At 33.6% G+C, this 27,745-nt stretch overlaps 1 protein-coding gene across 3 annotated transcripts in view; it reads right to left on the bottom strand.

The window, feature by feature from the left end:
* The window catches only part of LOC114325900 (phosphatidylinositol 4-phosphate 3-kinase C2 domain-containing subunit alpha), a 285,129-nt gene that overhangs the window by 109,110 nt on the left and 148,274 nt on the right, over positions 1-27,745 (bottom strand). For all 3 annotated transcript variants that reach the window (XM_028274045.2, XM_028274047.2, XM_028274046.2), the window contains exons 11-14: positions 22,570-22,699; positions 17,601-17,811; positions 14,197-14,373; positions 4,562-4,856 (exon numbers count right to left, since the gene is read on the bottom strand). In XM_028274045.2, the coding sequence (XP_028129846.1) occupies positions 4,562-4,856; positions 14,197-14,373; positions 17,601-17,811; positions 22,570-22,699 (813 nt within the window). The remainder of the gene's footprint in view (positions 1-4,561; positions 4,857-14,196; positions 14,374-17,600; positions 17,812-22,569; positions 22,700-27,745) is intronic.

The raw sequence follows: 27,745 nt of genomic DNA, 5'->3' as shown, positions 1-27,745 counted from the left end.
ATTTTCAACTAAAATTTTAGGGAAGTACATAATTATTTATTAATAATTAAATAACTTGGTGACATAAATCTTTTTTGTTATGAGTGTCTTGAAGATATAAAAATTTGTATGTACAAAGAGGACCGGAATAAAAAGGTAATGGTTCAAAGATTGAAATCCTGTTGTTTATAACTCTGTCGCAAATGCCGTTCAAATTTGACCGGTTATACCTGGAACCTCAATCTCAATTCAATTTTTTTTCTTCGAAAATGGCACAGAAGCCGTGCCCTTTTCAACAACGTTAACTTAATTTAATTTAATCTAATATTTTCTGAGTAGTTCTATTTGTTTATAAGCCAAAAAATTGTTTCTTTATAACATTCATAAGACTGCTCAAATAGTCCAATTTCAATTCTATAAAGTGCGTTGAATAGGTATAGTGCTTTTTATACGAAAATCATGGTTATTCTGGTGTATCATAATCTTTCTGGTTATTATTTCGACCGAAATTTTTTAATTAACATTTTAATTATTGCTAAACTATTGGTTAGATTGTCGGCGGCCTCCTGATATATAATCTACTATAAAAAAACCTTTCATGTCATCAATTTATTTAATTATTGATAAATAATTACATCCCTAAAATTTTAATTGAGAATTGCAGATTTTTGTTGAAGGAAATCAGAAAAATAACTTTGCAGAACTAAATTACGGTGAATTTTTATTTGAGTGTTTTTGGTTTAAAGGAAAAATCTTAGGAGTTACAGAGCACTAATTAAAAAAAAGAAGATTTAGGAGTGCTAATTTGTTTATAAATAAAATAACACATTTTCTGCGGACTTGCCATACCCCATATTACTAATACAGTAAAACCTCGATATAACGGACTAATTGGGGGGATGGCATGTCCGTTAAAGCCAAAAGTCCTTTATATAAGAATAGGTTTATATAGTTTATATTTAGTCAATCAAAAAACTTTTTTTTAAATATGTACTGTATTTGGATACAGTGTACAAATCTGTAAGTTAAAAAAGGAATCAAGTTTTGTTTGCTACCTCTTTACTTTTCTACTTCATCTAAAAACTTTCTGCAATATACTCATAGAATTGCCAAAATTATTAACTAATCCATGGGTTGAATAAGTTATGTATTTTTGGCAAAAACATACAATTAAAGTTGCCATCTTCTGAATGTCGAATATTTTCAAGAGGGTAAGCAGGAGCGTTGTCTAAAATCAATAAACATTTCATCTCTTTCGGCGGTATTTCCAGTTTCTTCTCTTGACATTTTCTCACCGACAACTGAATTATATCTTTGACAACTCTAGGCTTACGAGATTTGCCAACAATCATAGCAGTCAATCCATGCAATCAATCGGAGTTAGCACAAAGCTGTACCGGGATCTTCTTGCTGATTTTTCTTATAGAATTTGATTTTTCCTATTTTTCGCATTCAAATTTTTTTTTACATTTCACCTGATCTCTGTCCGCTATATCCGAAGTCCGTTAAATAGAGGTCCGTTCTATCGAGGTTTTACTGTATATGTAATCTTAAGATTCGATTTTAGCAATAAAATAGCTGGTAAATAACTTTTCCCAAAAATGGCATTTTTTCGATAATTTTCCCAGACTATCAACAGATGTTGCGGTGGTTGCGTAGCCAATAAATCCAATAAACCGGAGCGCCAACCCAAATTTTGAGCAGTGTCAAAATGATAACGTTAATATCCCCAGTTGTAACTCTTATCGAAATGAATAAGAATCGCTATAAATTGCGACCATCATGGCGGAGTCGAAATTGTATAGCGACCTCGAAATGAATTAGAATCAGGTCCCTGGAACAGAAATGGGCCTAAAATGAATGCTTCTAAGACAAAATTTATGATATTTAGTCGCCAACCGCACGACCCTACTTACTTACAGATAGATCAACAAAACATTGAGAAAGTTACTCACGTTAAATATCTGGGATGCTACATTACAGACCAACAAACACTGGAGAGTAAATAGCTTAAATGCAGAATTGAAGCAGTTCACACAACTTTTTTAAAAATGAAATTATTCTTCTGTAACTACATCTGAAACCTAAAATTACGTCAAAAATGATCAAAAATACTATTAGTCAGTGTTGTACATGGCACCGAAACCTAGACACCGAAGGCTGATACGATCACTCGACTAGAGAAGTGTGCGATGTAGTTCCATAGAATAATGCTTCAAATACCCTGGACAGCTTTACAGACCAACGATGCTGTGTTAAATAGAGCAAATGTCGTTAATGAGTTATTGAAAACTATTAAAATACGAAAAATTTCATACCTGGGACATCTTCTTAGCGAAGAGCGGTACAGAATCCTTCAGCTTATCATGAAAGGTAACATCGAGGACCAAGGAAGAATTGGAAGGAGGCAGATGTCATGGCTCAAGAACATTCGGGATGGGACAGTAATACGGAGTGCAGAATAACTATTCCGATTAACTGAAGACCGTGAACAACTTAGTACATTCTTTCACGGTTTTTGCTGTAAATTTTAAAGAACCGCTTGGATTGACATGAAATTTGGCACACACATAGCTAACACGTTAAAGAAAAAAGTGATATGATGCCGATGTGTGCTTTTGCCCTGGGGGTGAGTTTCACCCCATCTCTGGGGTGAAAAAATATATGCACAAGATAAGTCCCGAAATGGACAAACTGACTAATTATAAGTTTTGTTCTATAAAGTTTTTTCACCAAATCAATACTTTTCGAGTTATTTGCAAGTGAATATATTCAATTTTCAACAAAATAACCACGTTTTTAGACGGTTTTTGACAATTAACTCAAAACGTAAGCATTTTGTCGAAAAAAATATTCTCAGCAAAACTATAGCCTATAACAAAGTGAAAAAACCGCTGTATATATTAGGTCTCTATACCTAGCAAAAGAAGAGTTATAGCTAATGAAAAATAGGTTCATATTCGAAAAATTCCAAATAGAATAGTTCAATGTGAAATATCCAAATAATGAAGCATTCTTGGGGAAAACACATTACAACTTTTTTAAAGTGTTTAAAAAAAGCTTTATTTCTGTTTTTATAAAAAAATTTCTAGCATCAAATGTAAGCAAGTTATGCTCAAAATAAAGTTGGTCTCTTTTGTTTTGGCAAAAAAAAATCAGGAAGATCACCCCCCAATTAGCAACTTGTTGTGTTTATGTGATCTGTAAGTTTCATCGATTCAAAGTGTTTATTTTTGAAAAAATTTGGTTTTAAAGTAAAATTTTTAAAAATTTTAATTAAAAAAAAATGCTTTTTTTCAACATAACTTAAAAATTGTTAGAGATACCAAAAATTGTTAGAGATACCAGAAATCTTAAACAATAAAAAAAGTCGGCATTACTTTTCTGAATATTTTGTACATATTTTTTTGTTTTTCTGTAAGACAAAAATTGGTTAAGATTCGGTGTTTCTAAATTTGCATACACTCGTGATAGTGACACGTTCAAGCCCTTTTAACTACAGTTTTTTCAAAAATAAGGACTTTGAACCGATGAAACTTACAGATCAGATGATCAATACATACGCGAATAAAAAACTTGTGAAGTGGTAACAATTAAGTTCATTTGAAATGCTAATTGGGGGTGATTTTCCCGATTTCTTACCAAAAAAAAGGACCAACTTTATTTTGAGCGTAACTTGTTTACTTTTGATGCTAAAAAAATTTATTAAGAAACAAAAATAGGCATTTTTTAAACACTTTAAAAAATTTAAACTGAGTTTTCACCAAAATGTGCTTCTAAGTGGCACGTTAAAATATTCGATTTGGAATTTGACGAAGATGAACCTATTTTTCATTAGCTGTAACTCTGCTTCTACTAGGTATAGTGACCTAATATGTACACCATGTTTTTCACATTTTTACGTGCTATATTTTGATAACAATTTTTTTTCGACCAAACACTTACTTTTTGAGTTATTTGCGAAAAACCGTATGAAAACGTGGTTATTTTGTAGAAAAATTAACATATTCACTCGCAAATAACTCGAAAAGTATTAATTTGGTGAAAAAACTAAACTAGATAGAACAAAAGTTGCATAGAATTAGTCATTTTATCCATTTCTGGACTTATTTCGAACATATATTTTTCACCTCCAAAAGGGGGTGAAACTCACCCCTAGGGCAAAAGCACACATGGGCACAATATCACTTTTTTCTTTGACTTGTTAGCTATGTGTATGCCAAATTTCATGTCAATCCAAGCGGTTCTTTAAAATTTAGAGGTTTTGCAATATTTTACCTTTAAAGAACGTACTAACTCGCCAATGTAATTGCCAACGTTATGGGGACCTAATTTGCAACGAAAGATGATGAAGAAGAAGAATTGATTGCTTATAAATGTTTTCTGTTTTCATATTGTATGTGTTTTACACTGTAGGAGTGTGTCCTTATGTTGAACTAAATATTTTAATGTATAGAATCTTAAAGAACCATCATAAAAAATCATCTTAAAAAAATCATGAAAACCATTGTGTTTATCAATACAACACAATATTTTTTCTCAATTATTGATCTACTTTATACAAAGAGAAACTTGAACCTACTTCTCGAATTTCTGGCGAAAATCTATACAGCAAGTCCTGATCACATGCGTCCACAAGCAACTGCTGCGTTTCATTATCCAAACTTGAAAAATCTCCCTTGGTAACATTATTGTATAATTCCGGTGACATCGAAGGAAACTGAACTTTGGTAGGAGCTACAATTTCGATTCCTATAACCGAATGTTCAGGATCTGGATGACTACCCATTGCAGGTGATGGTCCATAGATATGGTCGTTGATATAGTTTGATTCTTTCGGCCACATTGATAGAAGTATGCTACCTTGGTTCATTGAGCTGGAAGAAAGTATAAGGCAAGTTAAAATTTGTTAAATCATTTAAATTATTGCATACATATACCACATGCAGTCAGAAAAATGAAAGATTACCCATGCATTATCGACGATATGCATACGAATCAAATCAAAAATTCCTAGTCAAAACAAAGTCTAAACTAAGTAAGTTAATAATGAAAATAAATGGATGTGACTACTATCCAACCATACGGTTTTTCGTATGTAAGAATTTACCAAATAATTTTTGTGATACTATTCTTTCTGTGATACTGTTCTGATAAAATATATATTTATTGGTGATAAATGTTACTATCACTACCGTAATTAATTATTTGATAGAGATTAATAATACAAAAATAATGAGTAAGTAAGCAAATATAGTATGTATTATGAATTCCTCATGTTAAAGTTGCCAGTAGACGTAAATAGTAACAGGAACTTAAAAAATGTCGTTTATGTCAGCTGCATTAAGTGATTTAAAATGAAAGTAAACTTAATGAATTCAGATCATTATCCAGATCATTTTCCAGATATTATCTGCAAATAAATGAAAATTCGTAAAAATATACTAATCTCTAATTTCGTACATTATGATTGAAAAGTCAGAGTAATATGTACACGTTTGGCGAACAAATCATGATTTACAAAGTTTATACATTGTAAATCATGATTCGGGAGTGCTCCTCATAACCATCAACGTGTCTTCGTTTGTTTATTTCTAGTACATCTTTATTGTGATTTTATTACAGACTTTGTCAAGTACAGATGTGTCTTATTCATCCTTAACTACTTAACATTGAAAATAATGCTTTTCCTCCAGCATTATTACAATAGATTAATAATATTTATTGCTTCTTGGAATACAATAAGTCCATAGCAAGAGGTTTGTTCGACAATACAATAATAAATTTTTTTGAAAAAATACGTATAGTGACATGCAGAGATAGTATAACAAAATAAATAGGTATTAAATGAGTAATACACACATGACAAAATTACATTACAAAGAGACGAATAATAGTGATACAAAAATTACAAACAAAAAAAAAATGTAAACATATATATAAATAAACGGTAAATATAGAATTGCACAATGGAACTTATAAGAGAAAAATTATTCATTCAAGATAAACGCTCTGAGTTTTAAAATGTTCCATATGTACCCCGCAATGATTTTAGCGTTGTTGGGAGCGAGATTATCAAGAGCATTTAATAGTGAATCCATGCTTTGAAAACAAATAACTACTGATTTCATAGTGCTATAGATAGGACAGTTAAATAGAAGGTGATCAATAGTTTCGAGTTGTCTTGTGTTACAGGCAGTGCAAATATTATCTGGATCGATAGAATAGTAACATCCCTTATAGGTGAATGAAATTCGAAATTTATTACACAGTCTCAGTTGGGTTATAGTCCGCGTGACCTGTATTGGCAGTTTAAGTAACAGGTAATGGTTTGGGGTTCTATATACTTTAAATGTAGGGTAGAAAGACAGAAAAGAAGACCTCTGAGATAAAGTTATGTCCATTTCATGCAATTTGTTATAAAATTTTAGCAGTAACATTTTCTTATTTTTTTTTTTTTGGTTTATTGGCTTTGGGAAGAACCCGTTTTGCCACGAAAATTTATAACATTTAAAAGACTATACATATAACTGAACACAATTTGGTACAAATACAATTTTTACAAATCTGTACATATAAATACAGTAACTGGATACAATTATTTGGTACAAATACAGTTTTTACAATTCTATACATATATATTTAATACCTAACTGAATAAAATTTGGATTGGTTGATACAGACCTAAAAGTTGAGGAAATTATAAGCGTCTCCTCGTACGACCTAAAAAGTTACAAAAAATAGCTCTTACTTCGGGATTATGGATGCACTCCAGCATAATGGAAAGATAATTTTGAGGAAACGGGATTTTTAGTTTCGTTAGTTCCGTAATAAGGTAAGAGGTGGCATTAGAATTATGACTGCATTGAAAAATCCAGTGATTAAAGTCGTCAAAACTGTCACTGCAGTCACAGAGGGGGGATATGGCCAATTTCATCTTATAAAGCTTAGAGTTGACTGCTCCGTGTCCAAAGAGGCACCTAATGTATTTGGTGTTAATTTTTCTATTGGGATGGCTTCTTTTAGCAAGCTTTGTAGAAGGAAATGTTGGAAAAAGCGTGCAGTACTGAAATGCATTGTTAGATCTAATTGTTGTCCATTTGTCTGCCCATTTAGTTCTTAAGTTTTGCTTACATATAGATAATGCGTCTTGAAGCGTTAATTCGGGGGCTTGTTTGCCATCAGTGATAGCTCTTTTTGCCAGTTTGTGAGCTGTTTCGTTTCCCGTTATGGAGGAATGCCCTTTGGCCCATATGAAGAATGTATTTATCTGTTTATAATCTAAGGCTCTTAAGGTTGTCAAAATTTCCACGATTATTGAGTTATTGTATATGGAGGTAACCGGGTACACCAGAGCTGATAAAACAGATTTCGAATCCGATATTATAGCCAAGTTTGACAAGGGTAGCAGTGAATTGTTTGCCCAATCCAAAGCCTTAAATATAGCAAGTGCCTCTGCTGTAAAGATTGTAGTTTTTGTTTAGTTTAAACAACAAACTTTCGTTTGTGTTTTCCCTGTACACTGCACATCCTGTTCCAGTAGGGGATTTGGATCCGTCTGTAAAAAATTTATGTACATTACCTAATTTCTCTAATTCTATTTGCATAGATATGTTATTAATTGCTGGGTTATCATTATATTCTGGAAAAATAATATTTGGTTGTGTAAGACATATATCGAATTTAGCCGTGAAGAACGGCAAACCAGAATCATCACGTAGTTCGATGTTTGAGACTGTTGCAAATGCATCAGCTAGAGGGTGACAGTTTCTGTTGTGCCAGTATTTATTAGTGTAGCTATATGCAGTTAAGATGCCTAAATTTTTAATAAGGTCGTTGTGTGTAAATCGTTTTTGTTTAACGACGAATTTTTCAGCTAGTAACTGTCGTCGAAGTTGCATGGGGGGTTCGCCACACTCTGCAAGGAGCGCAGCTGTGGGAGTGGATTTAAATGCACCAAGAACAATGCGTAGAGCCTTGAACTGTACCCTATCTATTTGTGAAAGTCTGGAATTAGTAGCTGATCCATACAAGAAACAACCATAATCTAGGATCGATCGAGTGTACGCTCGGTAGAAAATCAAGTTAATGTTAGGGTCAGCGCCCCAATGATATCTGTTAATTGCTCTTAGGATATTAAGACTTTTTTCACTTTTCTTAATGCATCTGATATGTGATCAGACCAGGTCAGTTTGCAATCAAATGTGATACCCAAATATGTGTATGTTTTGCAAACAGGTATAGTGTGATTTTGAATTGTAAGGCTATTAAGTTCTGGCAATTGGTGTCTGGTAAAAAATACAATAGCAGATTTATGAGGTGATATTTCAAATCCCTGTTCAGGAAAGTAAAAAGTCTATTCGTTAGGGATACACCGGTCACGGATTAATAAAGAAACACACCAATTAGCAGGTCGATTGTAATATTTTAGGTATACCAGTAACATAAACGTAGACCTCGGGTGCGTAGAGGGCAATATCTATTTAATTATTGAATTTTTAGTAATTTTTTGATTAAAATTTAATAAGCAGGATAATTTAAGGAAAAATAATAAGATAAATAATAAAATATAATGCACTCTTGTTAGAAATACCTTTCTTAGCAAAAACTTAATACTAACTTTGGAGTAAGATTATGCAAAACACCTGACTAGAACATTTTCCCGAGCAGAGGCGAAGAGAATTCCTTGACTAAAAGAACAATTAGGAATTACCCGCAAGTAACATTTTAAATACGAAAAAATATATAGATTAGTGCCGATTCGATATACGGTCTACCATCCAATATGCGGTCTACCGCAGAGTAACTAATTCGTTATGTGGTCTATCACAGAGTAGTTGTTTCGATATGCGGCCACCACTAAATAATGTTAATGCATTCAGTAAATTTTGCATCTACTCGTATATACAGTATTCGAGTTATACGAGTATATACAGTATACCGTTTATATTAGTAAATAGAATGATCTTTCAAATGAGCTAGCACACGACCCCTATTCTCATGTAAAAAATCATTGATTACTTCATCACGCCCATATGGATGAAGCTACTAGTATGACATTTATGGGAAAATATCTTAATTTAAAAATAAAAATCGATCTGTTTCAGGATTTTTCCTTAAAGTCGCCGGTTTACGAAATAACTAATTTAATCCTTTCATTTGCACCATACTGTATAGTATCATAAAGCTCATTTTTGACCTATTTTAATTACGGTAACTGTGTTGATATTGTATTTATTCAAGTGAAAGTACTTAATTACCCAAAAAGGTGCAAAACCAAATTAGATAAAGTATGACAAACTAATGCAATTTTAATAGGTAATTTAACTAAATGGGTCGACAAACAAAGCAGGAATACTCTAAGAAACTATAAGGACAGTTGTTATCTTCCAGTTGAATTTATTCTGTCAAATTGGTAACGTCATATATTGTTAATTTTGTGAGAATCTGTTCGTGCTGTTTAACCGAAAATGCCAAGACGTGTTTTATATGTAGATACTCTAATTTGTAACCTACATAAGTACTTTATAGCGGAAAAAAACAATGGTGGTCGTTTAAAATCGGTAACGTCTGTACAACAACGCGTGTGCAATGCTTTAGGAATTAGCGAATCAAAATTAAGATCTACAATTATAAACGAGAATAGGGCTTTTCATTCACAGTCATTTGTTTCGAGCTTCTGTCATGTGTAACATAATATTACTATATCTACGTTATTGGTATTGCCAATGATACAAACCAAAGACGTATGAAGTAGATATATTAATATTATGTGACACATGACAGAAGCTCGAAACAAACGACAATCGATGAAAAGCCCTATAGTGAAGTATCGGAAAACGATCACCACCATACTTGCCTGTCATTAAAAACGAACGGTATGTTCGAAGGACGAAAATTTCAAATTCGTAATATCATACATCAAATGCGTGCAAATATAAGGAACATGTGAGTTTAGATACAATTTTACTTAAGTTAAAAGAGAGGAAATTTGGTGACATCGGCAGAACAAGTTTATGGCAAGTCCTACATAACATAGGATTCAAATTTAAAAAAGAGGATAATAGTAAAGCGCTTTGTGAAAGAAGTTCTGCTGTACACAAGAGAATTGAGTTTCTTAGAAAATATAACAAATTTAAAGAAGAAGGGTCAACTTTTGTATATTTAGACGAAATATGGATATTTTCTAAGGGGAATATGGCAAGATGACAACATAAAATCGATCAAGCATACTAGTCGAGAAGGGAAGCGACACATAATTCTGCACGCGGGAGGGAAGACAGGCTTTATAGAAGGTGCTGATTTAATATTTTCGTCTACATAAAAAAACAGTGAATATCATGACAATATGAACACGAAAATGTTTGTGAAATGGTTGCGTGAAAAACTTCTTCCCGGATTAAGTGAGCCCAGCGTAATTATTTTAGACAATGCGCCTTACCATTCAGAAATACTAAACAAAAGTCCAACAAATTCGTGGAATGTAGAAAAGATTAAAGAATGGCTAACAAATGAACGCATATCTATTCCACAGCATATATTAAAGTCTGAGTTGTTACGTTTGGCAAAACAACATGCAAAACCAAAAATCTTTGTGATGGATCAGGTTATTGAAAATTACGGGCATCAAGTTTTACGTCTTTCACCATACCACTGCCAGTTTAATCCTATCGAATATATATATGGGGAACAGCAAAACAATATTACGACAACCATATTGGGCCTAATGGGTATACAGACGAAGCGGTTTGGGAAACTTGGCGAGAAGCACTTTCAATTGCAGCTCCAGAAGTACGGCGGAACTGTATATACAAGTGCGAAAAATTAATTGGTAGATTGGTGGATTCGTGAAAATAAAATAAACGAGATAAGCAAAATCATAATAACAATTAACGGTGACGACAGCGATGGCGATGATAGTGTGAACAATAACGACTAAATCATTTTAGTAAAAAAAATTGGTACGTGTATTGACTTAATAATATTTAGCATTTTACTTAAATATTTGATGTTAACATAATGCCCTGCTGTAGGATTTCCGGATCGTTTTCAAGGCGGGATCATTTTAGTAGGTGTGATTTGTTTGAAATCGAAATTATTTGTAGATATTGTAGGTACATACGTAATATTATAATATTGTTTTTAATAATTTTTATTTACGGGAAAAATACCCCATTATACATATAAACTATAAAATATACATAACTCACATAGAAAACATGCGATATGATAAAAGAATAAAACAAGCTAAAATTAGTTTACAATGTCATATAAATGCTTTTTACACGCGTCAATTGACTTTAATTTAAAAACACCCAACGTCAATATATCAAACAAACTGGAACATGAAGTAAAAACCACTTCTATGTAAAAGGTATATTTACTAAAAATTTTAAAAATCCCAATGGATTCAATAAAATGTGTTCATCAGAACGTTTTCAAACCTATCGGTCCATCATCAATGAATTTGGATACTTGCAAAATAGCTCCAGAACCAAACAATGGTTGTGATTATAAATAAATCTACATTATGTTAAAGTAAAATTAAAAAGGCTAAACGCCGATGTTCAGGGATTAAACCTCTGGGAACATGGTGAAACTCTACCCGAGGACCCAATCAACCGTCTTAGGTCAATGATGACTACTAAGTCTTAGTAGTCCCAATCAACCATCTTAGGTCAACGATGACTACTAAGTCTTGTTGTCATCGTTGACCTAGTAGTCATCGTTGACCTAAGATGGTTGATTGGGTCCTCGGGTAGAGTTTCACCATGTTCCCAGAGGTTTAATCCCTGAACATCGGCGTTTAGCCTTTTTAATTTTAATGTAACATAATGTAGATTTATTTATAATCACAACCATTGTTTGGTTCTGGAGCTATTTTGCAAGTATCCAAATTCACTGATGATGGACCGATAGGTTTCAAAACGTTCTGATGAAAACATTTTATTGAATCCATTGGGATTTTTAAAATTTTTAGTAAATATACCTTTTACATAGAAGTGGTTTTTACTTCATGTTACAGTTTGTTTAACTAAAAGGTATACAGCCAACCCAGGGAACTACCCCTTTTTAGTCAATATACCACTTAAATTGATTGTGACTTTATATAAAACCATTTTAGAGATTAAGTTAAAACATCAACAATACAGCAACGTTTAGCCTTCTACCTTTTATAAGTTATAATTTGATTTATTTTTATTCTATCGATATTCATGCAACAATTATTATTAGGTATATTGATTTTTGGCTACGGATAATAAAATGTTATAAAGAATCATGAACTTATGTCGTTTAGGCTTCTGATGCTATACAAACATCTAAAATTTAAAATTATTTGATTTATATAAGAACCCCCACAAATAAAAAATTACTGCGACCATGTGTAAATAGTCAAACTACAGCGGATCAGTAAATTCATTCATTTCTTTCTTAATCCGTGACCGGTGTATCCCTACCGAATAGACATTATTTAAAGCAGCAATGCACTATATACTTAAGATTACTAACACATTGAGAGTAGTTTTTATGAGTAGTGTATATAGAAAAATCGTCAGCATATTGTAAAATTCTTGCGTTCATACCAAGGTTGTGAACATCGAGGGTATAGATATTAAATAGAAGCGGGCTCAACACCGACCCCTGTGGCAGACCAGAGTTAACCTCTCTAGGACCTAGAGTATTTGTATTGCATTTTATAAAGATCTGTCGTCTGAGGAACATATTAATAAGAACAAATGCAAATTGTGGTGGTATATGGATGTATGTTAACTTTTCATATAAACAATCCAACAGCACGCTTTCATAAGCACTAGAGATATCTAAAAATAAGGCAGCTGAATAATGGTTTTCTGAAAAAGCCAACTGAATTTCCGTTGCAAGATTGGCTGCACAGTCGAGAGTACCTTTACCTCGCCGAAAACCAAACTGGGATTGGGGGAGGATGTTATTATTTTCTAACCACCATTCTAATCTGAGTTTGATAATTCTTTCCAAAGTTTTTAATACACAAGACAATAGAGAAATGGGTCGCAGAGCTTTGTTGTCACTGACCTTAGGAATAGGAATAATTAGACACTGTTTTAGTGAGGGGTAATCCGTATCTCCTGAAAGTATATTGTTATATATTTTGCAAAGAAAGTGTTTCGCCGAGTCAGGGAGCTTTTTAATCATCATGTAATTGATGCCATCTAAGCCTGGAGCGGTAAGTTTTGACGATTTGATATTAAGTTCTAACTCTCTTAGTGTAACTGGGGCTAGAAGAGAATGATCATGATTACTGGTGGGTGTGTAGTGAATGTAAGGACTAACAAAACTTGGAGCTAATTTATGAAAAAGTATTTCCGCCTCATCTTCTTCACATGGTTGGATATCATTTTTCTTCTTTTGAAATCTATTAATCCGGCGCCAAATTTCCGAGGGATTTGAATTCCTATTAAGTTGAGTACAATAGTCTGCCCAAGCCTGTTTGGCTTTCAATTTAAAGGTTCTTTTGCAGAGCGCATCTATTTTTTTTACATTGATATAATTTGAAGTTATCATATTGCGCTTGTACGTTTTGTAAGCTTCCTTCCTTTGGGTAACTAACTGTTGACATTCCTCATCCCACCAAGGGGGATGAGGAGCCTTTTTAGGAGAGAAGGGGTAAGTTTTTTTAAGAGCTGAATCCGCCGAGGATGTCATTGAATTGGTGATAAAGTTAATCATTTCGTTAGTATTGTTGAAAAGCGGTTCTTATTTTTATTAAGCGAAGTAAGACTGAGATTAATCCATATATCTGTACAATCAATGAAATCAAACATACCTTTAACCTGTGCTGCCCAATTATATGCTTCATCTGCTAAACCTACTAATCGTAGTTGTTGATTGTAACAAAGTTTGGGATAACGTTTATCGTCCATAAGCAGAATTTTTTGTAACCAACTCAAAGTCATTTTAAAAAGATTATACGAATATTTTACACGTCCCGTTTCTAACCGCGTTGCATAGTCAGGGGTGTTTTTTGTCACTATACGTATTTGTTCAAAAAAATTTATTATTGTATTGTCGAACAAACCTCTTGCTATGGACTTATTGTATTCCAAGAAGCAATAAATATTATTATTATTATTACAATAGATTAAAAATTAACATATTATTCTGACCTATTTATCGTGTTTCCGTTTTAACATCTTTCATACAAATTGAACATCTACGTATTGAAAAACAAAAACTCACCTTTCATAATTGAAAAACTGGACAGCCGCCCATCCTATCTCTTCCTCTTTATATATGGGGGCGCTTGAGTTTTTTGTTTCTTCACTATCTGACGTAACTAATGTTCGACCGTATATTTGGACAACTAAACGAGATTCACGTGCCAAACTATTTATTGGCACATCTTCAAATTCTAACCTAGAATATTAAAAAATATATACAATATCACAAATAGTACAATAATTGGTACAATATGAGTTGTAATAACAATATTATTAGTTTAAAGCAAAAAGTAGTAACTGAAAATGCAACATAAACATACTTTTTTGTTCGCTGATGAGCCGCTAGTAACAGCTGCAGCTAGAATGGAGGCGACATAAACACCTTTCCCATGGAGAAGGGCATTAGGCAAAGAGACACATATCTACTAAACTAAACTATTCACCGCTTTGTTGCAGATTGCTATGAGAAATAATTGGGAAACATAAATGATGAGTTTCTAAACAATTTGAGTATTGCAAGCTATATAGTCCTTATCGCAGACCGGGTAGATCATGCATAACCAATGTGTGGCACACAAATTGAACAAGTGTATATCTATAAGTACATGGGCCACGAGATTAAATTAGGAAGAGACAACAAAACAACAGAGTTAAACAATAGAGTAGAACTAACATGGGCTCTTACGGAAAAGTGAGGGAAGTCTTTTAGATCAGATATTCCCATATGCTTGAAAACTAATGTCTTTGATCAGTGTATGCTTCCGATTCTTCTAAAGTATGAGAAAATTAATAAATAGAATACAAGTGACACAAAGAGCAATGGAGAAGTTAATGTTGAATATATCTCTTCCTATAGACAGAGTTTCAAATCAAATAGTTGGAGAAAAACTGGTGTTAAGGGCGCTTAAAATAATTACAACGCTCAAATGTATGGTCCTTTTCATGGGCATTTTTCAGTGAGTCACAAATGATAAAAAAAAGGTAAGTCCGTGATAATATAGATTTATAACATTTATTCTAACATGACATTTTAGTTAAATCTGACAGTTGTCACATTTTATTTGCAATTTGGCATAAAAACAAATCAATTGTAAGGGAAAGTTTTCAACCTAATAGAAACATTAATGATATTGAAAAATATTAAAAATATTACTAAAACATTTTTAATTGAAAACTTATTGATCCATTTCCCTGGTAACACCTCCATGGCTTCTAAAAATTGCAAGCCAGATGGATGCTGAAGCGAAGAAGACAAGAGGGAATTCAAAAACTTACAATTCACGATCCCGTCTGTTCAGCTGGTAAATTCCAATGGAAAATGAACCTAGTTACTCAAAGGAGTAAAACTAATATAAAATGAAGTAAAAATGTATACCATTTTTATTCAGTTGCAATGCAAAGGCAAAAACCGTCTTATTTTTCACTTAGAACAGAGAGCGCAAGCCAGCACTCTAAATCGACCTGCTGCTCTCTGCCCCAAGTGACGAAACTCCGAGAACTTATCCCCGCATTGCAACTGACGTTTATGGGGTAGGTGATTAGCGTCATCTGGCAACTGAAAGGCAAAGTTTTCAACCTAATAGAAACATTAATAATATTGAAAAATATTAAAAATATTACTAAAAGATTTTTAATTGAAAAATTGATTTTTAATTGATACCAGGAAAATGGACCAATAAGTTTTCAAAAGATGATGACTCCAACTAGAGACGAAAATCGTCGATTTAGAGTGCTGGCTTGCGCTCTCTGTTCTAAGTGAAAAATAAGACGGTTTTGCCTTCGCATCGCAACTGAATAAAAATGGTATACATTTTTATTTCATTTTATATTATTAGTTTTACTCCTTTGAGTTACTAGGGAATTTACCAGCTGAACAGACGGGGTCGTAAATTGTAAGTTTTTGAATTCCCTCTTGTCTTCTTCGCTTCAGCATCCATCTGGCCAGGCGCGGATCTAGAAATTCATAATAGGGGGAGCAGACCTACCACAATTCAAATATTATATTTTCCAGATTTAGACATACGACTCACACTTACTCTAAGGATAAAATACACTATATAATCCCAGATACCTACGGTATCAAAGGGATTGATAGACAATTCACGACTATTAATCTCACTGGTCGTTCTTTACCATAGAGATTAACCTTTCTACCATCAATGGGTAGGTACGCATGGATTATCTAAATAGTAAAATTCAAATTTTTATATCTTTATGGTACCTACCGCAAATTTGAAACGTGACTTTTCATGAGGTAAGGTTTATACCCAGTGTAATTTATTTGCATTTTAAGATATCATTTCTGTTATTCTTTGAATTGAGAAAAATATTTTCGTTGTTTATGGCTCCATCGGTACCCAAACAAATGCGGCTTCAATTTATTTTTCAGAAAAGGCTGGTTTTATTAGATTTTATTGCTTCTTTCAATAATTCTTTGGAAGCGGTTGTCGTTTAATTTAGTGTTCTACTGATGGCTTAAAGTTTAGAGGTGACAGAAAAAAATAATAAATAATAAAAAAATACTTATGACTAAATACAATAGGGGGGTCTATAGACCCTTTGACCCCCCCCCCCTGTATCTGCGCCTGCATCTGGCTTCCAATTTTTAAAAGCCATGGAGGTGTTATCAGGGAAATGGACCAATAAGTTTTCAATTAAAAATCTTTTAGTAATATTTTTAATATTTTTCAATATTATTAATGTTTCTATTAGGTTGAAAACTTTGCCTTTCAGTTGCCAGATGACGCTAGTCACCTACTCCATAAACGTCAGTTGCAATGCGGGGATAAGCTCTCGGAGTTTCGTCACTTGGGGCAGAGAGCAACAGGCCTACGCCTCTCTGGTGATGACTCCAACTAGAGACGAAAATCGTCGATTTAGAGTGCTGGCTTGCGCTCTCTGTTCTAAGTGAAAAATAAGACGGTTTTGCCTTCGCATTGCAACTGAATAAAAATGGTATACATTTTTATTTCATTTCAAATCAATTGTGTTTATTGCATATGTTATAAATGTCTGTAATCACAGACGTGCCTTTTTTTCTGTCACATACAATTTAATGCGTTAGAAAGAAATCGAAAAACTGTGACGCACTGAAAGATGCCTATGAGAAAAAGAATAGCTGGGCAGGACATGTTGTCAGAGTCAGAGATGGACCAAGAAAATTTTAGGATGGAGACCTTGACACGATGTCGGACTATATCAACGGCATCCAGCACAACTGGGTTCAAAGTTCAAAGCGCTTAAGGACGGAGCAATGAAATTATTTACGAGAGGCCTATGTTTAGCAGTGGACTCAAAAGGGCAACTGATGATGACGACGATGAATGACTTTTCACGTAATTCGAATGTGTTATTGTTTTAACGCAACTTTTTTCGGAATTGAAAAATTGTTATACACTGTCAGATTTTACTGAATGTACTTACCAATGATCAAAAACAATCCTCGCAGGCCAATATTTATCTCTGTCATATTTGCGTACAGGCTGAGTACATAACGATTTGCCGATCTTTTTTGTTCCGTGATATATTTGAGCTGTGACAGTATATTCCTCATGTTCCCATTCAAATGAAGGTCGATATATAGCACATATTCTTACAACTACAGAGTCCATAATATCGTGAACGTATCTCATAGCTAAAAAGCAAACATATTACTAATGATAATAACTATAATAATTGTGCTCACTAATACTCTGGGCTAATTAGCAAAATACAAGGAAAAGTTATTTACCAGCAATTTTATTGCTGGAATCGAATCTTATTATTGTATGTATTAATAATATAGGTATGCAAAGTCCGCAGATAGTGTGCTACTTTTTTTATAAACAAAATGGCGCCCGAAAATCGTGTTTTTTTCAATTTTTGCTCTATAACTCCAAAGATTTTAACTTTACACCAAAAACACCCAAATAAAAATTCACCGCAATTAAATTCTGCATAGAGACGTGTTTTTCCCGATTCACTTCGACGAAAACTTTCCCCGGAAAAAGCGGGTTTTTCCAACAAAATCTTTAATTTTCAATTAAAATTTTAGATAAGTAATTGTTAATCAATAATTAAATAACTTGGTAGTGTAAAAGACCTTTTCGTATAGATTATAATTCCAGAAGCCGATGGAAACTGAATGAACAGTTTAGCAACAATTGAATTTTTAATTAAAAATTTACGGTCTCTATAATAACGACAATAATTATGATGCATAAGAATAACTATGATTTTTTCATAAAAAGACACTATACATATCTAATGTACTTTACAGAATTGAAATTGGACTATTTAAGCGGCCTCAGGAATATTTTAAAATTATAAACAATTTTTTGGCTTATAAACAAATAGAATATCTCGGGAAATATTAAACTAAATTAAATTGTGAAAACGGTATTCGAAAAACAGCGGCAGGACGCTTCTTTTAAAAGAAAAAACGTTTAATTACGACGAGTGGTTTCTGAGATACAACCGGTGAAAGTTGACCGGAATTTACGGCAAAGATATAAACAATAGGATCATCATTTTCAAACCATCACCTTTTTATTTTTGTCCTCTTTCTCCACACCAATTTTCATATCCTTAAAATACTCATAACATATATTATTATAATAAAAACTATCGATAATACGTGTGAAAATTGCCAAAAATAGCAAAATTCCAATCAAAAATTAGGTTGGAGAAAATGTAACCCTGAAAGTTCAAAATCGGTATACGTTAAAAAAATGCATTTTCTCGGCTTCCCATGGAGCAATTTCCTTCATTCTTTTTTTGTTCCCTAATAACTCGAGTAGAGCCATCGAATCAACTCATTATTAAAAGTCAAACTTGCTTTTGTTTTGTTATAATATATTAATTTATTTATAAGAACAGAAAACTACATATTTTTTCCAGTTGTAGGCTTTTTTTTAGATACACTTACTACAAGTGTACCCTTTAAAGTTAAAAACATAAATATTCTCATTTGAAGGCTGTATAGTTATTTAAACAATTTTTATTTAAACAAATTAAAATTTTGTTATAATAAATAAATAAATTTATTATAACAAAACAAAAGCAAGTCTGACATTTAATAATGCGTTAGTTCGATGGCTCTACTCGAGTTACTTGGGAACAAAAAAAGAATGAAGGAAATTGCTCCATGGGAAGCCGAGAAAATGCATTTTTTTTTACGTATACCGATTTTGAACTTTGAGGGTTACATTTTCTCCAACCTAATTTTTGATTGGAATTTTGCTATTTTTGGCAATTTTCACACGTATTATCGATAGTTTTTATTATAATAATATATGTTGTGAGTATTTTAAGGATATGAAAATTGGTGTGGAGAAAGAGGACAAAAATAAAAAGGTGATGGTTTGAAAATTATGATCCTATTGTTTATATCTTTGCCGTAAGTTCCGGTCAACTTTCACCGGTTGTATCTCAGGAACCACTCGTCGTAATTAAACGTTTTTTCTTTTAAAAGAAGCGTCCTGCCGCTGTTTTTCGAATACCGTTTTCATAATTTAATTTAGTTTAATATTTTCCGAGATATTCTATTTGATTATAAGCCAAAAAATTGTTTATACTTTTAAAATATTCCTGAGGCCGCTTAAATAGTCCAATTTCAATTCTGTAAAGTACATTAGATAGGTATAGTATCTTTTTATGAAAAAATCATAGTTATTCTTATGCATCATAATTATTGTCGTTATTATAGTGACCGTAAATTTATAATTAACAATTCAATTGTTGCTAAACTGTTCATTCAATTTACATCGGCTTCTGGAATTGTAATCTATACAAAAAGTGCTTTTATATTACCAAGTTATTTAATTATTAATTAACAATTACTTATCTAAAAGTTTAGTTGAAAATTAAAGATTTTGTTGGAAAAACCCGCTTTTTCCGGGGAAAGTTTTCGTCGAAGTAAATCGGAAAAAACACGTCTCTATGCAGAATTTAATTGCGGTGAATTTTTATTTGAGTGTTTTTGGTGTAAAGTTAAAATCTTCGGAGTTATAGAGCAAAAATTGAAAAAAACACGATTTTCGGGCGCCATTTTGTTTATAAAAAAAGTAGCACACTATCTGAGGACTTTGCATACCTATATTATTAACCCATTTAGCGCCAAAGGTGCGAAAACGCACCATTTTTTTGTAGAATTTTTTTTTGACAATTCGTTAATTTTTTTTAAATCTTTTTATTTTTTAAGCAACCAGAAGATATTAGTGTAACTAAATTTAATTTTGTTTAATTTCCAAACTCATGCTTTCATCACAAAAATATTTTCTAAATGTCCGACATTTTCAATCCTTCTACACAACTTTATTTTTACTGTAGTAATTTTATTGGCATAACACTTTTGTGGTCAAATAAATTAAAACATTATTTTTTTAACCTATTTGTACAACAATTGTTATAAAAATACAAAAAAAAATTTTTCTGAGTCCTCAAATCTCGTGTTTGAAAATAATGGTTCGATAACGAACCATTGGCGGAAGTCGACATAATATGTTATATTATAGTTATATATTAACTGTCTGATCAGGAATAAGTTCAAGGTGATGCACAGGCAGTAATTTGTTGGGATATTTCTTTATTATGTGTAAAAACACGTACCCACTATGCTTGCGCTCCGAGCTCCTGCAACTGCTCCACATAGTGGACACGTTTGGCGCTCCCGGACTGTGCAATTGTGCGCACTCTGCCTCGGCGCTCCAATCTGTGGCGGTTTATATGTAAGGGAGCGCATACCGTATCGATTGGAGCAGTTGCAGGGAGCGCGGAGCGCAAGAAGTTCGTGGACATAGTGGATGGTTGGCGCTCTCGGACCATGCAACAGTGTGCGCTCCGCCTCAACGGTCCAATAGGTGGTGGTTTATATGTAGAGGAGCGCATGCAGGTCGATGGAAGCAGTTGCAGGGAGCGCGGAGCGCAAGAGGTTTGTGAACATAGTGAATGGTAGGCACTCCCTGACCGTGCAACAGTGCGCGCTCCGCCTTGGCGTTCCAATTTGTGTCGGTTTATATGTAGAGGAGCGCATACCGTATCGATTGGAGCAGTTGCAAGGAACGCGGAGTGCAAGAGGTTCGTGAACATAGTGGATGGTTGGCGCTCCCGGACCGTGCAACAGTGCCCCAACGACCGTGCGGCAGTGCCTCGGTGGTCCAATATTACGAACGTAGTGGATTACTTTAGAACTGTACTGATTACCTAACTGGTACCTTTAGAAAGACGGGTATTCTGGTATTCAGTTTTGTTATAGTCTAGGGTGGGGGAGTAGGGGGGGGGGCTACATAAGGGAGGTTGTGTAGTCTTGTAGACAATGTCGATTTGTCGAATTTATGCAACTGGCACAGAGCAAGATACAGGATTGGAAAGTGTAAACTGGAAATATATAAAATAATTTCTAAAAAAGATAAAGGGCCGTTCGATTTGTTTTTGAGAAAGAAGCTGCAGAAGGTGTAGGCAATGTTCTAACCAAACTATTTTTGTTTATCAAAACTTCCACACCATTTAAACTCTAAATGTTTTGAGACTTTTCACAAAAAATAAAATTGTGTATTTTAATTTTTATACCTCATTTCCGCCAAAGGTTCGAAAACGAACCATTTTGTTGTTGTGACACCTGCCATTATCAAAGTGTAAAATAATTTTTTTACGAATGTTTAAGTTTATTTTACTCTAATTAATCAAATATATTACATATTATCGCAGTATTTCTTTGCTTGGCGGTTAATGGGTTAATATATATAATCATAAGCTTCGATTCCAGCAATAAAATTGCTGGTAAATAACTTTTCCCAAAAATGGCCTATTCTCCGATAATCAGCCCAGACTATAAAGAGAACGTGCTTGAATGATTAAAAATCTTCTTCTAATGGCACTACAACCTTTTGCGAGTCTTGTCCCACTTACTTAACAATGTTTTTCCATTCTGCCCTGTCGGATAGTTTCCTTCGCCACTGCCTGATGTTCATGATAAGTTGATGTTTACTTTCTTCCTCTACGTCGTCTATCTTTTTTTGCTGGGCCTTCCGCTTGTTCTATTTCCTTGGGACTTTCATCTCTGGATTACTTTTACAGCTCGATTATCTGGCATTCTTTCTAAGTGACCGGTTTAGTCTTTGTGACTACAAATCTAACAATATCTGCGCTCTGTATACTTTCATCATCTAACTCGGTAGTTCAATTTAATTCTCCATGAACCATCGCTGCAATGGTTTGGTCCAAATATCTTTCTTAGTATTTGGCGCTCAATTATTCTCAGTTGATTTTCATCAGTGTTTGGGAGGGTTCACGTTTCACATCCACATGTGACCACTGGTCTAATTACTGTTTTGTAGATTCTAAGCTTAGACTCACGATTCAGTAACTTTTGATTATGATTAAAAAATATTACATGAAAATATACAAAACTTACATTCACTAGAAGAAGTACTTTTTACTTCAAAGTCCACAGAAAATGCTTGGCAATACATTTCTATCAAATTTTGAACCGCAAAGCGAATTTTGTTACAATGGTTGGTAATGAACTCCGAAAAGGTCGTTTTCTAAAACAAAGATATAAATAAACGTAATGTTAACCTTAATCTTGTATTATTTTATTAAGCTAAATATACAAAAAGGAGAGATTGTGTCACTTGGCCAATTACATCTAACAACTATTTAATGATGAAATAGAAGAACTGCCATTAGAAATCACAGAGGATACCGGACCACGAATATTTCAAGAAATCGTCTGTAGTCTATACCAGGGCTTCCCAAACTGTGCGTCGCGACGCACTGGGGCGTCGCCGAGTTGTCACTGGGGCGTCGCCGAGTTGTCCCAGGGGCGTCGCGTGTCAGAGCGGACTTTTAATACAGAAAATATATTTATTACAATTACTCATATCCTGCAATTGGCAGATAAAATTACTGGGTTTCAGAATAAGTTGCTCTTATGGAAGAGAAAATTAGAAAATCAAGAAAAAGACTGTTTCCCTGCTTTACAAGGTATTCTACAAGAAAAATCGATAGAAATCCCCGATTCCTCTTTAAAAAATATGCTTACACAACACTTGTTATCATTGAGCGAACACTTTGAGAAATATTTTCCCGAAGATCTGGAATCTGGAGTAATATGACTGGGTCAGAAACCCTTTCCAGTTATCCACATTGTCGACACTTTCAACAGAGGAAGAAGAACAACTGACAGAATTGTCCTGTGATTCCAGCCTAAAGCTTCAAAACGACAAGGACACACTGTTTGAATTTTGGAGCTCAGTTTCTCATGAATATCATGCCATCAGCACTGCAACATTAAAGGTTTTATTACCATTTGCGACTTCGTACTTGTGCGAAACGGAATTTTCTGCAGTGACTGTAATTAAAAACAATTACCGGTCAAACATAAACTTAGAAAAAGAAACGAGAGTGGCAATTTCAAATTGGAGCCCCGGTTTCATAAGCTGTGCTCAAAAAAGCAAGCACATCCCTCACGTTAACCAGACAGTTACATTAAAAAATATCCCTTTTTATTTTTGTGCCTTGTGCCTATGTTTTGAATTCTTTCCTAATTTCTTATAAAAATATAAATGTTCAAATAGTTTTTTTGTTATAACTATAACCTGTTACTAGGCTAGTACTTACTAAAATTGGTAAATTTTATTGGGGGTTAGGTTGAGGGGCGTAGCAAAAAAATACCAAAGTCTCAAGAGCGTCACAGTACGAATAAGTTTGGGAAGCCCTGGTCTATACAATCAAAACACAAAAGCGGTCAAAACTACTGGACCAGATGATGTGCCCATAGAATTATTAAAACTCATTGATGAAGATGTAATGATATTGATGTAATGGTTGAACTCTTTCATCTTATATATCAGACTTCCACAATCCCCAGACAATGCCTGCAATCGACCTTTGTAGCAATTCTCAAAAAGTTATGTGCAACAACCTGCTCAGATTACAGAACAATAGCTATAATGAGTCATAAGTCAAAATATTTATGAAAATAATACACAGCTGAATTGTTAAAACTCTTGAATATGAAATAAGTGACAAACAATTTGACTTTAGAAATGGTACTTAAAAACAGAAATGGTAGTTTATTTGGCTTGAATATGCTGGCGCAGAGATGCATGGACATGAATCGGGATATTAACTTATCAGAATATTTACTTACAGGAAAAATTCTTTCCTTTCCTTGTGGTATATATATACTTATGTTTAGCAGACTTTTGAAAGGGCATTTGAAAGGTTCAACATAAAAAGCATGAAGATATATTAAAAAGCAAAAATATTGACAGTCGTGATATGAATGTTATATCTATTATACAGGGTGTTTGGTAAAAAATGGGCCATAGCTTAACCTTAGATTCCCGAGGTTAAAATAGGTCGATTTAAGCTAACTTACTTTAAGCTAGTACGAAAGTTGATAATAACCGAAATACAGGGTGTCAAGTTAAACTTTTATTTAATTTATTCTTGAATAATTCCTAATAGACATGAGATAATAACACGAAATTTGGTAAGCGGGGGTTATTTTAGACGAGAAATCTAAATTCGCCACCAAAAATTATTTATTACCCAGAGGGCCCCACATACGCCTTTCAGCGCTCATTTAATATGTTCATTTTTTTTATTACCCACTCTACATACTTTTTGAATCAAAACTTTTATTCTCTTAATATTTCTACTTAAAAAAGTATGCTATATTCATCTCGCTAAACTTAACTGTTTTCGAGATAAACACATTTTAAATCTGCGAGGCAACATAATTTTTTGCATATCATTGTAGTTACACCCGAAAAATAACTTAAAACCATAAAAATTTCCAAAAATGTATCGCAAATTTCTTCAAATGGAATTTGCGATGCAATGAAATAAATATGAGAACTTTCACAATTATTATGGTTTCAAGTTTATTTTTCGGGTCTAACTACAATGATATTATGCAAAAAATTATATTGTATCGCAGATTTATAATGCGTTTATCTCGAAAACAGTTGAGTTTAGCGAGACGAATGTAGTATACCTTTTTTAAGTAAAAATATTAAGAGAATAAAAGTTTTGATTCAAAAAGTATGTAGAGTGGGGGATAAAAAAAATTGAACGTATTAAATGAGCGCTGAAAGACATATGTGGCGCCCTCTGGGTAATACATCATTTGTGATGGCGAATTTAGATTTCTCGTCCCAAAAAACAACCGCGTACCAAATTTCGTGTTATTATCCCATGCCTGTCAGGAAATATTCAAGAATAAATAAAATAAAAGTTTAACTATGACACCCTGTATTTCGGTTATTATCAACTTTCATACTACGGCAAGTTAGCTTAAATCGATATATTTTAAGCTCAGGAATCTAAGGTTAAGCTATGGCCCATTCTTTACCAAACACCCTGTATATTGGAATCAAATTACCAAGGTAAGAGTTGACAACCAGAACACCTGAGATATCAAAATATAGAGAGGAGTTCGCCAGGATTGTGTGCTGTTTCCACTACTCCTCAATGTCTACAGTGAAGTGATATTTAAAGAGGTGCTCTCAGATTCAATAGAAGGCATATCTATAAATGAGCAGTTTTAAATGACTTACGTTTTTCAGACGATACAGTTAATGACACATAACAACAATGATCCACAGAACGTAATGCAACGCCTTAATGAATGCTGTCACGAATACGGACTGACGATGAATTTGAAGAAAATTAAATGCATGATCATGACTAAATCAGCAGATACAAATATCTAATTGAATATTGAAGATACTGTAATTCGGAGTGTGGATACCTACAAGTACTTAGGAACACAGATAACATCAAATGTAGGCCAAACCAAAGAAATTAAGACACGTATTGAAATAGCACCTGCACCATTCATTAAACTAAAGAAGTTTATTTGTTGTCGGGATATAAGGTTAGAACTGCCCATAAGGATGCTTCGGTGTTACGTGTTCTCTACTCTGCTTTATGGCTTGGAAACGTAGATACTAGAACAAGTTCATCTGAATAAGTTGACCGCCTTTGAATTTTAGTGTTACAGAAGAATCGTACGAATATAGTGGATTCAAAGAATGTCAAAAGTGAAAGTAACTAGAAGGATAGGAAAAGAAGTGGAAATAATATTAATTGTCAACAGACAAAAACTTGAGTACTTAGGACATGTGATGAGAGGGCAAAAATACTAATTATTACAGCTATTATGCAAGGCAAAATTCGAGGGAAGCGAAATGTGGGAAGACGAAGAATAGTCTGGCTTAAGAACTTGAGGGAATGGTTTGAATACTTGAGGGAATGGTTTGAATGTAATAGTGCAGAACTATTTCGAGAGGCAGCCAACAGGGTCCGCATAGCCATGCTGATTTCCAACCTTCGATAGAAGATTGAACTTGAAGAACAAGAATACAAATACCTGGTGATGCTTAATATATTGAGGTAGTCTGGATGGTACTTTAGAGCAGTGTTTTTCAATCTTTTTCATTTCGCGACCCCTCTACAGGTTGAAATATTCTGGCGACCCCCTGGTGTCATAGAAAGCCACAGAAATAAATTAATTAAAAACTACATACGTTAAGTAATAATTTTTTCCTATTTTGGTACATTTATCTTTTATTCACGCTGGCCAAGAATTAAAGAACAGCCAACATTTTGCTTTGCATGCGCTTTGAAGCAGATGACAGTATTATGGAAGAAATCTTATTTTGCAAAGCACTTCCTGAAAAAATGTATCGCTATTTGTAGCGATGCATGGCGCTAAAGCTATGACTGGCAAAAATAACTGACTCATTGAAAAATAAAAACGACAATGCCAAACATATTCTGGATACCCTATTTTCTTCATCGACAGGCTCTAGCTGCTAAGGTAGTACCTTTTGATTTAAATGACGTGCTCAAGGAGGTAATAAAAATTGTAAATTATATCAAAGGTACAGCTTTGCAAACCCGGCTATTCAGAATCGTTTGTGAAGATACGGGCTCACTTCATCAAAATCTCCGTTATCACATAGAGGTCAGGTGGCTATCCAAAAGAAAGGTATTGGCAAGTAAAGCTGAATTGTTAATGTTCTTACAAGATGCAAAATCTAAATATACTTATCATTTTCTGACCCTATTGGCTCCTGAAATTAGCATTTTGGCAGATCTTTTTAGCCACCTTAACAATTTTAACAAGAACCTTCAGGGAAGAGAAGAGAATATTTTAACAGCTAAAGATAAAGTAAAAGCATCCCATGAAAAACTTCGTTTGTAGTCAACCTCTTTGCAAAACAAAATGGTTGACTCTTTTCCATGTGTTCAGAAGATTGATGAAGATAATGCAACAGACCAAAGTTTTGCATTATTGGCTCACATTCCTTGCATCATTCAGAGTTTGCATAATTTACAAGAGCAACTTTTGACATACTTTCCAGATTTACACTCTGACGCTGACAATGGGAGTAGATGGATTTTAAACACTTTTTTGGACAAATCAATAGATCTGGCTGATTTCACCAAAAAAATGAAAGAATGTCTTCTAGATTTAGTTGCTGATGGCATGCTTAAAATGGAATTTTCTTTGCGAAGTGTCAACGTACTTTGGAGGAAAAGAAAATACTAATATCCAGAGCTGCAAACGGAAG

The sequence above is a fragment of the Diabrotica virgifera genome, chromosome 6 (assembly GCF_917563875.1).
Source record: "Diabrotica virgifera virgifera chromosome 6, PGI_DIABVI_V3a".
Classification (NCBI taxonomy): Eukaryota; Metazoa; Arthropoda; class Insecta; order Coleoptera; family Chrysomelidae; genus Diabrotica; species Diabrotica virgifera.
The sequence above is the reverse complement of the archived record's forward strand: the minus strand, read 5'-3'. Positions and strand labels throughout refer to the sequence as shown.